The 15,819-nt window shown below is 42.9% G+C and overlaps 2 protein-coding genes and 1 pseudogene across 4 annotated transcripts; all 3 read left to right on the top strand.

The window, feature by feature from the left end:
* Window positions 1-461: 461 nt before the first annotated feature.
* Window positions 462-1,173, top strand: LOC121705380 (annotated as a pseudogene).
* Window positions 1,174-5,793: 4,620 nt separating this feature from the next.
* Window positions 5,794-8,055, top strand: LOC121705378 (polyubiquitin-like). Its single transcript, XM_042086325.1, has 2 exons — window positions 5,794-5,886; window positions 7,245-8,055. Exons 1-2 carry the CDS (start codon window positions 5,879-5,881, stop codon window positions 7,705-7,707), a joined length of 471 nt encoding a protein of 156 aa, XP_041942259.1. The 5' UTR covers window positions 5,794-5,878; the 3' UTR covers window positions 7,708-8,055.
* Window positions 8,056-9,976: 1,921 nt separating this feature from the next.
* On the top strand, window positions 9,977-15,800 carry becn1 (beclin 1, autophagy related). Of its 3 annotated transcripts, none has more exons than XM_042086311.1 (12): window positions 9,977-10,061; window positions 10,527-10,723; window positions 10,825-10,889; window positions 11,301-11,362; window positions 11,521-11,611; window positions 11,851-11,987; window positions 12,584-12,778; window positions 13,094-13,240; window positions 13,477-13,626; window positions 13,939-13,999; window positions 14,419-14,561; window positions 14,788-15,800. In XM_042086311.1, the coding sequence occupies exons 2-12, from the start codon at window positions 10,597-10,599 to the stop codon at window positions 14,954-14,956; spliced, it is 1,347 nt and encodes a 448-aa protein (XP_041942245.1). In that variant the 5' UTR covers window positions 9,977-10,061; window positions 10,527-10,596; the 3' UTR covers window positions 14,957-15,800. The 3 variants fall into 3 exon arrangements, with proteins under 3 accessions (XP_041942245.1, XP_041942246.1, XP_041942247.1); XM_042086312.1 differs by having other exon boundaries at window positions 9,978-10,061; window positions 11,304-11,362; XM_042086313.1 differs by having other exon boundaries at window positions 10,039-10,061; window positions 10,560-10,723.
* Window positions 15,801-15,819: the final 19 nt, after the last annotated feature.

Raw genomic sequence — 15,819 nt, 5'->3', positions numbered from 1 at the left:
ATTACTGTTATTGCACTGCGCAGTAAACAGCCTACTGATACTACTGTAAACTGATACTGATACTACTGATAATAGGCTACACTGAATTCAAAAGCACCAACCTTGGGCTACTCGAGAATGGAAACTGAAAGCTAAAATATGTGACTGAAGGGAAACATAATCTTGGTAGGATATCAACAATTGGGTGGGTCATCGTCAGCTCTATAAAACTAGGGCCAGACCGCTGTAGCCCATAGCAGAATTATCATCTGGCAAATAAGACCAAGAAGGAGGCCAAACATTGCAAGGTAAGAATTAAACGTCCCTTTTTAAAAATATGACTTATGTTCTTGCTGGTTTAGATCTAGGCCTCGTATAGTCAATTGTTTTGGTTACACACTTAAAAACAACAGCCTACATTAGGCTACTTGAACCAGTTGGGGGGGGGGGATTGGGGATTTTTTTGTATCTTCTTTCTCAGAATGCAGCTCCAAGTCAAATTCCTGAACGGCAAGACATACACCCTATAGGTGAGCCCAAGTATTACCGTTGAAGAGTTGAAAAGACGCATCCAGTTGAAGAGCGGCGATGCACCTGCACGTCTGAAGCTCAACGCAAACGGGATCAACTTCAGCAATGATTCCAGTACACTCGGTGCCATCGGCTTGCAGTCTGGTTCCTCCATCGTGGCTCTGGTGCATGATCCCGCGCCTATTCAGGTGTTCGTAAGGAACGAGGGTCAGTCTAAAACCTATGACGTGACCCCAGGTGAAACAGTGACTGATCTCAAACGCAAGGTCTACAACAAGGAGAGGGTTCCAGTGGACCAGCAGAGACTGATTTACAATGGCAAGCAGCTGGAAGATGGACGAAAACTGGAGGACTATGGCATTCAGTCAGGGAGCACCATCCATCTCACACTCCGACTCAGAGGAGGTTGATTTGAAAATGGACAGGATCTATTTAATTAAACACGATTCATTCCGATGCCAAATGTTTCTATTTATTATTAACTATTCAGCCATAATGAAAGAAGTAAATGAAAGAAGTTAATCCTACTTCTGGACGCTTCTTCGCTTTCCTTTTTGTCTGTTGTTTGCTTGCTTTTTGGCTGTTGTGTTATTGTAGACACCAGTGCAATTGCATTGCACCATTGTACTTTCATAGTCTTGAATAAACATATGTAAAAAGTTGTATGTCTTTTATGAAATATATAATTGAACTTTAACTGAACAAATAAGTTATTGCATACATAAGGAGCACGCCAGTCTTACACCAGTTTAAACCCAGGTTGATAGAAGACTTTAAGAATGGATTTTAAATCCAAAAACAACTTGAAAAAGATTTGGCAAGGCAAGTTTATATTTAATACACAGATGCATTTTGTGCAATCTTATTCAGTCAAACTGACCAGTGCAGGCTACTTTACTGGAGGCTACATCCTAGGCCAAGACGGCCACCCCATCTGAGTTTGGTTCTACTCAAAGTTTCTTATCAAAAGGCAGTTTTTCTGCACCATATCTATGTGCTTGCTCTGTTTAAGTTTAAGCCATAGCATTTTGGCACAATATTCAAAATGCCATGGCTTAAACTTCAATCAAACTGAACTCAATAGAAGAAGGCTTATCCGACTAATCTGAAATAGGCTCATGTTCTTTAGACTGTAACCTACATGTTGTCACTAACTGGGCAGGTACAATCAGTGCAAAAACACTATCAAGCCCAAAAAAGACCTGGGAGAGACCAGGCCGGTATTAGTCATCATCATGTGCATTGCTATCTGCCCGGACATGGTCATGTATTACATTCTTTGCCAGCTGCATTATTGAGAGCATCATCAAATGTTTTCTCTCAGCATGTCGTCCCTAACCTCCAAAACAACTCCTGCCATAACTACGCCCCCGCTATTTTTAGTTGGATTAGACGCCCACGCAGGGGCGTAGCACAAGATCCTGGGCCCCTGCACAGGGAGTCCTGATGGGCCCCCATGTTATGAAATTGAATTAGGAAATGAAAATATCCAGGTGAAATAAAATATATTCCAGACCTCTCAAGGGCCCTCTCTCCCCTTGGGCCCCTATAATCAGTAGTGGTTTTACCCGAGGGGTTAGTCCGACGCCCCTGCGCCCACGACTCTGCTATGCTATACTGTCAGCAAGCCCCTGTGGATGATTATCAAGAAGCTTTGGGGAGAGTACAGCAAAGAGAGAGAGTCTATCGCTGATGTACAGCTCATCTGCAAGAACTGCATCACATTCAATAAGGTGTAAGTGTCTGAAGGTGTGTGTGTTGGCACTCTGAACATTTCAGACATCAAGTGTAGGCCTCAGATGGAGTCTTCTGTGCCAACAACAAACAATACTTTCAAGGAAGCTTTATTTGTCTAATACAAAGAGATAGTGTTGTGAAATATGAAATAGTATTTAGCTGCTTGACTTATGCCTGGTGTCCTGAATGATCACCAACTATTTAAATAAAGATAAAGAAAGAAAGATTTAGAAATAATTTCATAAATAGATTGAGAGAGAAGTGGGTAAAAAGTGCAGCAATGTGTAAGTGAAGTATGCCATGTCCAGGGATGTAAACAGTACCGTACTGGACACTATTACTATTATTAATATTACTATTAAGAAGTATTATTATGTATACGTATAAGTATAAGTATATATACTCTTTTGATCCCGTGAGGGAAATTTGGTCTCTGCATTTATCCCAATCCATGAATTAGTGAAACACACTCAGCACACAGTGAACACACAGTGAGGTGAAGCACACACTAATCCCGGCGCAGTGAGCTGCCTGCAACAACAGCGGCGCTCGGGGAGCAGTGAGTGGTTGGGTGCCTTGCTCAAGGGCACTTCAGCCGTGCCTACTGGTCGGGGTTCGAACCAGCAACCCTCCGGTAAGTCTGAAGTGCTAACCAGTAGGCCACGGCTGCCTGTGTATAATTATAATATTGTATTTATTTACCCTTTTAATTGTATTATATAGGAGTAGCCTATGTTGACCAAATGAACACAGCCAATCTTTGCAAAATATTGAAAAGTTTATTTCATCCAAAGTACACATTTAATTTCATTTAATTTCACAGTGTCCTTGAAAAAAAAAGTTCTCCATTGCTTAAAAAAAGCTTCTAACATGTCACTATCACCTACTCGGAGTGCTACCATTCAAACTGCGTCTGTCTTGACACAAACAAAGAAAGTCACTCTGCTATTGCTCTTCACCACCTGTCCTGGTTTCCTGCTTATACTCCTGTTTTAGACATACATATCGTTCCCTCCTCACAAAGAATCTCTCTTACAAGAGCTCTCTTACAAGAGCAAATAATAAAAAAAAAACATTAGATACATAATAAGTATGATGAAGGTGAAGCTTTTTATCCCTTTTGGGACATGCTACAACCATAGGTGAAGACAGATCGAAGCAAAGACGTGTAGGGCTTTAAACACAGATTACCGTTACTGTTACAGAGATCCCGCTCTCTTCACGTTACCATTTTGCTGTATTGATGGGGTCAGATGGGGCTTGAAAATTCCCCACCTCCAAAGTGGAGAATGAAAACTTTGAGAACCACTGCTGTAGAGGTACAAAGCCAATGAAATGAAACATTGTGCTGTGCTGACGGGGTGGGTTTGTCAGTGTTATTGATTATGTGTTCTTGTCCGTCATATTTGTAGCACTGCCAATATCTACTTCTGTATCTGTTGAAAGAAGACAAGGAGCTCATCTTCATGCAGGACCCTTGTCTCACTGTAGGTGTTCTTTGCCTTGGGTTACTCCTTTATTGTGTGTGTGTGTGTGTGTGTGTGTGTGTGTGTGTGTGTGTGTGTGTGCACGCATGCAGCATTTGTCTTTCTTTAGGCAATGCTACAGACAAATCTGTATAATGTCATACAATTGTATTAATTAGTTACCTAGACCAAAGTGATGAAAGAAGGGTCCTAATGTGAGTGAGCTCTTTAAAGATGACACTGGCGCCGGCCCATGGTTCTGGGGATCTGAGGAACAACGCCACCAGAAATCAGTCAGAGGCCTCAGCCTCTTTTTATATCCAAGTCAAAAATGTACAGCACCTTTAAACACATGTCGTTCTTCTGGACCTAACATGTCTCTAACAGTTTTCACTATAATAGTGTTAATTTCTTTTTCCTTTAGTTTCAAAGGTCCATTCATAATTTTGCGTACATTTTGGGAGTGGTGCTTCCCCCTTCTATTCAAAAGGGTGTCCTATCACCTCTCTCCTAGGGTTCAAGTTCAGGTGGAATACAGTTTGGGTTAAGTTTGAACTGATGCATTTGATGGGGTTTTTTTTATTAATCAAAACAAATATTTGTCTGTTACAGTTTGACAACTATGCTGCTGTCATCAGCAAGCCCATGTGGATAGACCAGATTATCAAGAAGCTTCGGGGAGAGTACAGCAAAGTGGACATCTTTAAGGCCATCTTTAAGAACTGCACAACATTCAATAAGGTGTGTGTGTGTGTGTGTGTGTGTGTGTGTGTGTGTGTGTGTGTGTGTGCACGCGCGTTGGCAGTAGCACCCTGAAAATCTCCACCTTAACTAGATCAAAATGTATCTATTTGAAAAGAAGTTCAAATGGGTCTTCAGCATTAAATAGCTGCATTCTTTACTGAGTATGTCGCAGGATCACTCCACTCACTGGGACAAGAGTGGCGCAAAGGTGGTTACTGTGGGCACCAGTTTCCACCTTGTGATAATCTGCATAACTGTGCAGGATGTTTTGCTACATGGGACATTTGCTGCTCCGCTGTAGCTATGAGACACAGAGTGTTTTGGTGTAAAGCATGAAGCTCTTGGCAGTGCATAGCTGATGCCAGATTGAGTCTTGGATATAGATATCCCAGTAGAAATGTTCTGTCTGTCGTTGGTAATCATGATTTTAGATGGTTAGTGTCAATATACTGGTGGTTTACATCTTTGAGTTCTCAGAAAGATCATATTTTAGCTGTGGCTGACTTTATAGAAACTTACATTCTTACAGGATACAATATTTTATCTTTCAAGTCATCTAAGTATGTTGCATTCTCTTTCAAAAAATCCAAAGTTGAAACTGGAAAATAAACTTTGTCTATTCAGGGAGATACATTTTTACAATGTTTTTATTATTATTATTATTATTTTTTTTTTTATTCGCTTTAAAGTGTTTTTATTTGTCAGTGGAATTTGAAGGTAGAACAGATGACCACTTTAAATAAAATAAGCTCAAGCATTTTGTGGAACTGTCATCATCCCTTAATGCTTTAGATAGATAGATAGATAGATAGATAGATAGATACTTTATTGATCCCCAGGGGAAATTCAAGAACAATTTTACAATTGTTTGTTTTGTTTTAAAAACATTATGCAAAGAGCCAAGAGATGCCATCTGCCTTACCTGATCGGTCGAAATTCCCCCAGGAGATGCCATCTGCCTAAAGCAATACAAGCCTACATGAATGATGAAATATTGTTGTGGGGTAGCATAACTTTCCATTCTGCAAAATCTGCTGACCAGTCGGAATTTCCCATACACAGGTTTTGATTTCCTCTATCCAAACCTTCTGGAAGTGACTCAGCACCCTTAACAGTAGCAAAACTTTTCCTAAATGCTACCTTATAGGTCTTTTTGAGCTCTTTGCCTTTTAGAGCGCAACTTTATTGCATGCGAATTGCACTAAACGCTCATAATAGTAGCCTACTGCGAATGGCTACATGGGTTACTCGAGAATGGAAACCGAAAGTAGGCCTAGACTGTGAAGGGAAATATAATGTTGATCAACAAATGGGTGTGTCATCATCAGTAGCCTAGGCTATAAAAAAACAGCCAGAACGCTGTGGCTTTTGAAGAATTATCATCAAGCAAACAAGCAGGACAAACGAAGGTAGTCTAATATATGGCAAGGTAAGAATTACATTACATTACATTACATTACATTACATTTGGCTGACGCTTTTTAACCAAAGCGACTAACAACATGGTAAACAGTAAGTTTTAGAACAATTCTCACAATTTTAGGACAGTTTAAAAAAAAACACATTAGAGTACAGTAAGAATAAGTGCGTCGGTGAGTGCTGTATTTTAACAGTTACTTGTCAGTTTAACGGCTGGTGAGTGCTAGGATCAGTAAGACTTGTTGTAAGTGTTGCTATGAGAGTAGATGTTCTCTAAAGAGCTGGGTCTTCAGGAGTTTTTTGAACGTGGAAAAGGATGTCCCTGCCCTTGTAGGAACTGGCAGTGTGTTCCACCAACGAGGAACAACAGATGAGAAAAGTTTGGATTGGCTTGAGCGTACCGGTGGTAGAGCTAGACGTCGTTCGTCAGAGGAGCGCAGCGGTCTGGAGGTAGTGTAAGTCTGTATGAGGGCATTCAAGTAGGTGGGAGCAGAACCGGAGACTACTTTGTAGGCAAGCGTTAGAGACTTGAATTTGATGCGGGCCGCCATAGGTAGCCAGTGTAGCTGGATGAGCAGCGGGGTAACATGTGCCCTTTTGGGTTGGTTGTAGACCAGGCGCGCCGCTGCGTTCTGGATCATCTGAAGTGGTTTCACTGCGCAGGCTGGGAGACCTGTCAGGAGGGCATTGCAGTAGTCGAGTCGTGAGATGACTATTGCCTGAACCAGAAGTTGGGTAGCATCTTGAGTCAAGTAAGTCCTGATTTTCCGTATGTTGTAGAGTGCGAAACGGCATGACCGGGCGACTGAGGCAACATGATCTGAGAAGTTTAGTTGGTTGTCGAGAACAACTCCTAGATTTCTTGCAGTCCTGGTCGGTGAAACAGACAGGGAGTCAAATTTGATGTTGATGTCGTGGTGTATGGTAGGTTTAGCTGGGATGACCAGCAGTTCAGTCTTTGAGAGGTTCAGCTGGAGGTGGTGTGCCTTCATCCATGTAGCTATGTCTGAAAGGCAATCCGAGATCCGTGCTGAAACCAGGGAATTAAACATCACTTTTTAAAAGATGCTTATGTTCTTGCAATGGTTCAGAATAGGCTATTGAATATAGACGCATTTTTACATTAAAAAAAAAAAGGAGTTAACCCAAAGTGCTTTAAGGTCGAGACAAAAATACATTATAGGCTATAGCCTACGTAAAAAAAGAAAAGAAAAAGAATGAACATAAAATTGAGCTTGTGGATAATGTCGCTTTGACACATAGCCTACACTATGCTACTTGAATCAGTTTTATCTTCATACATTGCCGAAGAGCTGAGGAAAGCACTTGTCATCTGACACAAACGGTATTGTACCCCTTGTTTCTCAGAATGCTGCTTCAAATCAAATTCCTGAACGGCGAGACCTACTCCCTGGAGGTGAGCCCAAGTAACACCGTCGGAGAGTTGAAGAGACTCATCCAGTTGAAGAGCGGCGATGCACCTGCGTGTCTGAAGCTCAACGCAAACGGGATCAACTTCAGCAATGATTCCAGTACACTCAGTACCATCGGCTTGCAGTCTGGTTCCTACATCATGGCTCTGATACAGGATCCCGCGCCTATTCAGGTGTTCCTAAAGAACGAGAAGGGTCAGATTAAACCCTATGACGTGGCCCCAGGTGAAAAAGTAATTGACTTCAAACACAAGGTCTACAACAACGAGAAGGTTCCAGAGGACCAGCAGGTACTGATTTACAATGGCAAGCAACTGGAAGATCGACGAAAGCTGGAGGACTATGGCATTGAATCAAAGAGCACCATCTATCTCACACTCCGTCTCAGAGGAGGTTGATTTGAAAATGGACAATATCACATTTAACACAATTAATTCTGATAAATATTTGTATTATTAATGTATTGTATGTATTATTAATTATTCATTAACTTATTATGATGAGTGATGTAAGTTAATCATGATTCTGGACACTTCAGCATTGTTGTGTTATTGTGGACAGTGTATTATAGTGCATTAGCCTATAGCCTAGGCCTACATTAATTCTTGAACATCCTTTAAATTTGTAAAGATGTATGCATGTTTTATGTCTTATTTTAAATATACCATTGAAATTGAACTGAATAAGTGATTGCACACCTAAGGGGTAATATACTCACAATCTTAATAAAGCAGCATTAACCGTGACTTTTTTACATCAGGTTGATGGAAGATTTAGTTAGTAGGCTAGTCCACACGTACCAACCGATCTTTTTTTCCTCCGTCTTCCCTGGAACCATATCAAGAATATTTGCGTCCAAACGAATCCATCTCAACAGATACTTTTCTCAACAAGACTCAACACGTTACTTCATATCTTAAGCCTATAGGTGGCACTGTTTCTCTTTGACCAAAGCTTGCGTGCTGTAGGCTATACAAACAGACAGATAGGCTACGACGAAAATGGCTAGTGCAAGGAAACCAGAATTGTTTGTGTGGACTGATAGTGAACTGCCAACTGTAGTCAACTGTAAAACTAATAAACTTCATTTTTACGGTTTGTGAAGGGTGCAGTCCCGTCCTTTATTTGGCTAACGCAGGTACAAATAATATCCTTACTTTCTTTGGTTGTAGGATAGTACACGATTCACATTAGTTTTGGCTATCACCGCAAGTGCATAGGCTACTAAACGCTAGGTCTACCCAAGTTCTAGGCTATTCTGTCGCCACATTTATAATATTGCTATAATACCTTTGTTAGTAACAGTCGATACTTTTGTCTGCATCAAAACGCACATTCGCATTTAGTGCGCATCTACCATAGGCTTAACATGAGATAAGCGTCTTTGTATGCTCATATCTGACTTCACTAGACTATGAATGCATTTATTTATGTTGTAAGACATGTAAAATAAACGAATGACACCGGCACTACGCACACATTAATTTAAACTTACACCGCACTTCCCTAATAACTTCTGACTAGTTCTCTCGCGTCACTGAGAGTAGCTAGAAATGCATCAAGAAAACACAGGGAAAACACTGTTCAATACTATAAGTCCAGGGCAGCTGAGGTGTGGCGATGCACGGTGTGGTCAAGTATGCGGTTTCGCCGTCCAAACGAACTGGGTTTCAGATTTTTCCACCCTGGGACCAGGTTTCAAAAAAGTGGACAGGGAAAACATTAGATATACTGTAGATATTACATAAATGTTGGATTGATTTCAATTAGTACCCATCCAGAAATGTGTTTGCATCAAACAACTTTGAAAATAATAATATAATATAATATAATATAATATAATATAATATAATAATAATTTTATACGATGCATATTGCATCACTCTTATTGAGTCAAACTGATCTTTGTGCAGGCTACTGGACCGGCCTCACTCCACCCTAAGTTCGGTTCTGCTCGGTTTCTTCCCATAAAAGGGTAGTTTTTCTGTGCCATTGCCTTGTTCTTGCGCTGGGACTCATGCTATGGGATCTGTTGTTGTGTCTATTAAAATCATGCTATGGGATCTGTTGGGATTGTGTCTATTAAAATCATCAATCAATCAATTGAACTTAATAGTAGGCCTACTTTACTAATAGGCTCAAGTTCTCTACCTACATGTTGACATTACTGCAGGTACAATCAGTGCAAAAACACAACCACTATCAAGCCCAAGAAAGACCTGAGAGAGACCAAGCCATCTAGTCAGCATCATTGCTATCTGCATGGACAGACTCATGAGTTGTGAGTCGACGTAGCCATTACATTATGTGCCAGCTGCATTATTGAGTGTCATCAAATGCTTTCCTACCTTGGCGCTGGACTCACTTCACAGCTATCCATACATCAGAAAGCCTAATAGATCTGTAAAAAACTTTTGAAGGGCTGTTTTAGAAAGTCATTCCTGTCCACTGCTATAACAAACTACAAAGACTCCCCTTTATGCAGGGAGAGGAGACAATGTAGGCTACCGTGTAGACTACAGTCACAGACTTCTCGACCACAGACTTCTCGACCTTAGGGTTGCATAAAGTGATCTATATATCTATCTTTACAATAATTAAAAAAAAGTGTGAGGTCTTATCGAGGCAAAATGTCTCAGGACGCTAGAATATCTAACCCCCTCTGTGATTGGCGGATCGCCGGGGATTTTCAGCGTGACGCTCTTCCTGCTGCACTGATCTCAAAACAGGAAGTCCACACAAGAAAACACTGGTATGTTTACATGCATAGTTGTTACATCAACGCTTGATAATAGATTAAACTGATTCTATCATGTTTATCATCATACTCTTTAGTTGTTTTGATATACAGCATTACCTTCTTCATCTTGAAATATAGCATGTTCGATGTGTCTTTACATAAAGTCATCGTACACTGTTGAGAGTTACTGTTAGCAATCTAGCGAGCGAGCTATCTAACATTACTGCAACGATATAACGTTACTGTTTGTTGACATCAAACAGTTTTTGCTCCAAAGACAACGCTTTGCGATCGGTTTGTGTCTACTTAAACAAAATAAAAGGTTGATATGGTTGCTCTGATCTGATTTTGGTCAGAAAGTTAGCAGACCCATGTAAGGCTAACGTTGGAGTTCGATGTTAGAATAGATTGGATATAAGCTGATCTTTTCGCAACTACATGATAAAAACATATTTCATTGAATGTTGATATCTACAGTCTCATAGCTGTCGTGGGTTGTCGTCGTGTAAGGTCTGTCTTCAATCTAAGGATAGCACAAAAGACAGTCATGGAGGGCTCCAAGTCCTCCGGCAGCACTACGCAGGTCAGCTTCGTGTGTCAGCGCTGCAGTCAGCCTCTGAAGCTGGACACCTCCTTCAATGTTCTGGACAAGGTCACCATCCACGAACTCATAGGTATGTAGCAACATCTGACCAGCATTAAGGTAACAACTCCTTGGGTGTACAGTCATCGTTGACCTGTGGGTTAATCGTCTCAAATGTCCTGCTTTGTCCAGCGCCATTGGTTACAGTCACGCCGAGCAAACAGGCCGACAGCAGTGAAGGGGACAGTGCACCCGAGGTGAGTGTCATGGTCCAGGTTAACCAGAGCCCTGTTAATCAAGACCTCTGGGACTGGCCCAGGGTTTTCTAATTCTGTTAACATGTCATTATTAGGCCAAAACCAAATATGAAATGTAAATTCCCACTCATATAATTTGAAGTGTAAGGAAGACATTAAATTATATATATATTACTGCCTCCACACTTATCTTATATGGTGTTTAAATATTTATCATGTTCGCTATTTCCTTGGAAACTATTCTTGCATAAATCTATCTTTCTGTGAGGGTATTCTGCATTGCTCTGCTGCTGTATTGCCCAACCACTTCATCTGCAGCTCTGACTACAGTGATACGCAGAGCACTCTATTTTCAGACTAGGAGTGGGTCGGATCCAGTTTGAAAAAGGGCCCAATCTGTCATATTTTTAGCAGGAGACATTTGTGGAAAGCAAGCAAGATGGAGTCTCAAGAAAGTACATCCCCCCAGCCAGGTATGTGCAGAGTCAGAGATGATGGCAGCACAGTGAATTGCCACTGGCCTGTCTTAATGACAAAGTTTTATTCATCTTTTGTGAGCATGTGTGTGTGTGTGTGTGTGTGACGTGTGTGTGTGTGGAGGCTGCTCTGATCTTTTCTGTGCTGGTTGCAGGATGATGTCGACGGAGAGTGCCAACAGCTTTACATTGATTGGCGAGGCATCAGACGGGGGCACCATGGAGAACCTAAGTCGGAGGTTAAAGGTCAGCCCCACACCTCCACCTCACCCCCTTACACCTAACATCTGATGATGCAATGAGTCAGTAATGTGTGTGCACAAGTGTTTGTGCGTGCCTCTTGCACACATGCGCAGGCACCTATGTAGTATGCTTTGTGTGTGCCCCCTGTGATTGCATTTCAGTGCTAATTAAAGAAGCAGTGCTAGTGGTCTGTCATTTTGTGTCCTCTGTTCCTCACTCCTCGCTTCTTCGTCTGGTCCCAGGTAACGAGTGACCTTTTTGACATCATGTCGGGACAGACGGATGTGGACCACCCGCTGTGTGAGGAGTGCACCGATACACTGCTTGACCATCTGGACACGCAGCTCAACATCACTGAGAACGAGTGCCAGAACTATAAGTAAGTAATAGTTGTCTTCCTGCTACTATGTAATGTGCTTTGAGTGTGTTGATAAGTTGGTGTACTTGCTTTTTGCGGATATACTTGCTTTTTTAAAAAGCGTTTGCATAGGTTTGTGTACACAACTGGCTATGGTGTGAATGAAACGTTGCCCAAGTCCTATGCACGCACCAGGCGTGTTACTGGATGACACCACCAGAGTGCAGACCACAGAATTCAGACCCAGAGTCGTAAATAGAGCTGGTCTTGCATGCCCATATGTGACGGTCACATACTGCACATATACTACCGCCTCTAGCGTTCATATGAATAGTGCATATTGCGATCGTGTCACGTAAATGTTTTAGGATATGCACAACCAACGCACTGGTTGCAGGATATGCATGGTAACCATGGTGCATATGCATATGCATGGTTAAAAGTAAAGTGTCTTGTGCAAGGTGTCCTAAAGGTGTCATGTGCAAGGTGTCCTAAAGGCGACGTGTGCAAGGTGTCCTAAAGGCGACGTGTGCAATGTGTCCTAAAGGCGACGTGTGCAATGTGTCCTAAAGGCGACGTGTGCAATGTGTCCTAAAGGCGACGTGTGTGTCTCACAGGAGCTGTCTGGAGCTGCTCTCGCATCTGGAGGAGGAGGAGGAGTCGTCCCTGCTGGCGGAGCTGCACGCGCTCAGTGCGGAGGAGGAGGTGCTCATCCAGGAGCTGGAGACCATCGAGCTGCAGCGGGAGGCCGTGGCCAAGGACCTCAGCCAGGGACGCGCACACTCCCAGCAGCTGGACACCGAGGAGCTACAGTGCGTTCTGGGATACTGGGGGGAGGTGTGGTGTGGGTGTGGGTGTGGGTGTGGGTGTGGGTGTGTGTGTGTGTGTGTGTGTCCACTTGAATACCAGCAGTGAGAGAAAGAAGACGAGTTGTCTGTGTGTGCGTGTTTATGGTAGAGTCTGCGATTCTGGCAAGAGGCTTTTGAGCAAGACCATTTCAAGCTATAACACTTTGTGGGACAACATACTCAATTAGACAGAACATGTATAGTAGATTATAATTAGTTGGAACTCATGATGTCTCCTCACCCTTACCACCCCCCCCCCCCCCACACACACACAAATAGGTACCAGAAAGAGTACTGTGAGTTCAAGCGGCAACAGCTTGAGCTGGACGATGAGCTGAAGAGTGTTGATAACCAGATGCGTTACTGCCAGATCCAGCTGGACCGCCTGAAGAAGACCAACGTCTTTAACGCCACCTTCCACATCTGGTAAACATGTCTGCCTGCTGCACGGATACATGGGTTGGGCTGGGGGCTCTTGTGTTGGACTATGTTACGTCATATTGTTTGTTATGACATCTGCTGCGTTTGGTTCTGTCAAGCAAAGATGTATTATGATAGCGTTGTTTTATTATTGCTAGTTTATGTACCTTCTTAATTCTATTTATTTATTTTGTACATGACATTAGGCTAAGTGTGTGTGTGTGTGTGTGTGTGTTTGTTAGGCATAGTGGGCAATTTGGGACCATAAATAACTTCCGTTTGGGCCGTCTGCCGAGTGTTCCGGTCGAGTGGAATGAGATCAATGCTGCCTGGGGTCAAACTGTCCTGCTGCTCCACGCCCTGGCCAACAAGATGGGGCTACGCTTCCAGAGGTACATACACACAGACACACACACACACACACAGACACAGACATACTTTGGGACATTGCTGTTGTATACAGACACACATACACATGAACACTTTACTGGTCTGGTATGAAGATTACATATCAGGCTGACAAGAGAATCTGTAAAATTGATGAAAGGGCGACAGGACTGACAATACTGCCACCACCAACTGGTAGTCAGGAAATGCCAGACCATCAAACTGATAAACAGACAAGAAGCCAGGACTCGGACAGACACACACATACACATGGAAAGACACACGCAGTGTGTGATCATGTTTTGATCTCTCTGCAGGTACCGCCTGGTGCCATACGGAAACCACTCCTACCTGGAGTCCCTCACGGACAAGTCTAAGGTACAAGTCTTTTATATGGGAGTCTCCTCAATTTATAATCATATAACAAGTCTAAGGTAGCCTTCATTTACATGGGAGTCTCACAGGTGTATATAATCATATAACAAGTCTAAGGTAGCCTTCATTTACACAGGATATATCATTTCTCACTGATGCATCACAACAGTTCCGTGCTGTTGCTCTGTGCGTGTTGCTGTACATCTCCAGTGTTGATGTGTGTGTCTGTCTCCAGTGTTGACTTGTGTGCTCTGTGTGTGTCTGTATGTCTACAGTGTTTATGTACGTGTCCCCTGTGTGTCTGTGTCCAGTATTGACGTGTGTGTGTGTGTGTGTGCGTGTGTGTCCAGTATTGACACGCCGTATTATGTGTGTGTGTGAATCCAGTGGTGACGTGTCACATGTGTGTGCTCTGTGTGCAGGAGCTGCCGCTGTATTGCTCTGGGGGCCTGCGCTTCTTCTGGGATAATAAGTTTGACCACGCCATGGTGGCCTTCCTGGACTGTGTGCAGCAGTTTAAAGAGGAGGTGGAGAGAGGGGACACCGGCTTCTGCTTACCATACAGGTGAGTCTGGGGATTGGTCAATCTACGGGATGTGTGTGAGGAGACACACTTGTGTGTGTGCTCTATAAAAGAGGTATAGAAAGGAGACACAGGTTTGTGCCGGTTTTTGTGTGCTTACAATGGAGAAGATACATGCAGGTGTTTATGCATCTAGTCACCTGTGTGTGTAAAGAGCATGCACTGCATGTGATGTGTAGTTAAGTAGTGTGTGTGTATGTGTGTTTAGGATGGACGTGGAGAAGGGGAAGATCGAGGACACGGGCGGGAGTGGCGGTTCCTACTCCATTAAGACCCAGTTCAACTCGGAGGAGCAGTGGACCAAAGCACTCAAGTTCATGCTCACCAACCTCAAGTGGGGGCTCGCCTGGGTGTCCTCTCAGTTCTACAACCGCTAGGACAACCGGACACCCACTGCCTGTGTGTGTGTGAGTGAAACACTTGGACCTTTGTGCTCACTACAATTACTGAAATGCTAGAATAAGTTATGATCAAGTGCCAGTGACCCAGGACATTGTGTGCGTGGATGCAGAAGAGACAGTATGTTAACCACTCAGTATAATTTGCTAGAACTATTTAAGTGACCCTACATGGCTAGACTGAGGCGTTGTTGCTGTTAAGATGAATGGACTCGTGGCCAAACGTGTTAGAATTTCTCCGAGCACGGAGGACCTAAAAAGTAGTTAGAGGAAAGACCCCACCTCTGCCGCTGAGAAGCAGTGGTCACCATGGCTGCTGTCCAAGAAGGCCCTTGGGAAAGGGACTGATGCGAGTAAGTGTAGATGTCATCGCAGGAGATTACCCCTAAACTGTTCATTGTAGGAGACATCTTAAAAGAGGGCCTTTGGTCATTGGAAGAGACTGTCTATCCCTACAACAGTAAATCACTTTACAGAGGAAGCAACTGCTACATACAGACTGTGTCCTGACTCAGTGAAGATGCCATCATAATGGAGTTGTCCATCCTCTGGATTTAAAGAAACACGCAAACGTTTGGGGAAATTAGCTTGTATCCTCTTATCCAACTCCAACTAGACAGCAAATAGGCTAATTTCTCAAAAAGTTGCCGTGTTCCTTTAACTGAAGAAAAGAAAATGGCCCTCATGGTCCATTAGGGTGCGAGTTAGAATGTTGATTTCTCATTGTGTATGAGTTCCCTCTGACATGATCTGTTTTTGAACACTTACAAGTTTTGCTGTACCGTGCAATGTTAAACTGTTCCAATAAAGTTTGTTAAACTGAGCCTGTGTGTGTGGGTGCA

The sequence above is a fragment of the Alosa sapidissima genome, chromosome 3 (genome assembly GCF_018492685.1).
Source record: "Alosa sapidissima isolate fAloSap1 chromosome 3, fAloSap1.pri, whole genome shotgun sequence".
Classification (NCBI taxonomy): Eukaryota; Metazoa; Chordata; class Actinopteri; order Clupeiformes; family Clupeidae; genus Alosa; species Alosa sapidissima.
This window is presented reverse-complemented; position numbering and strand designations above follow the sequence as displayed.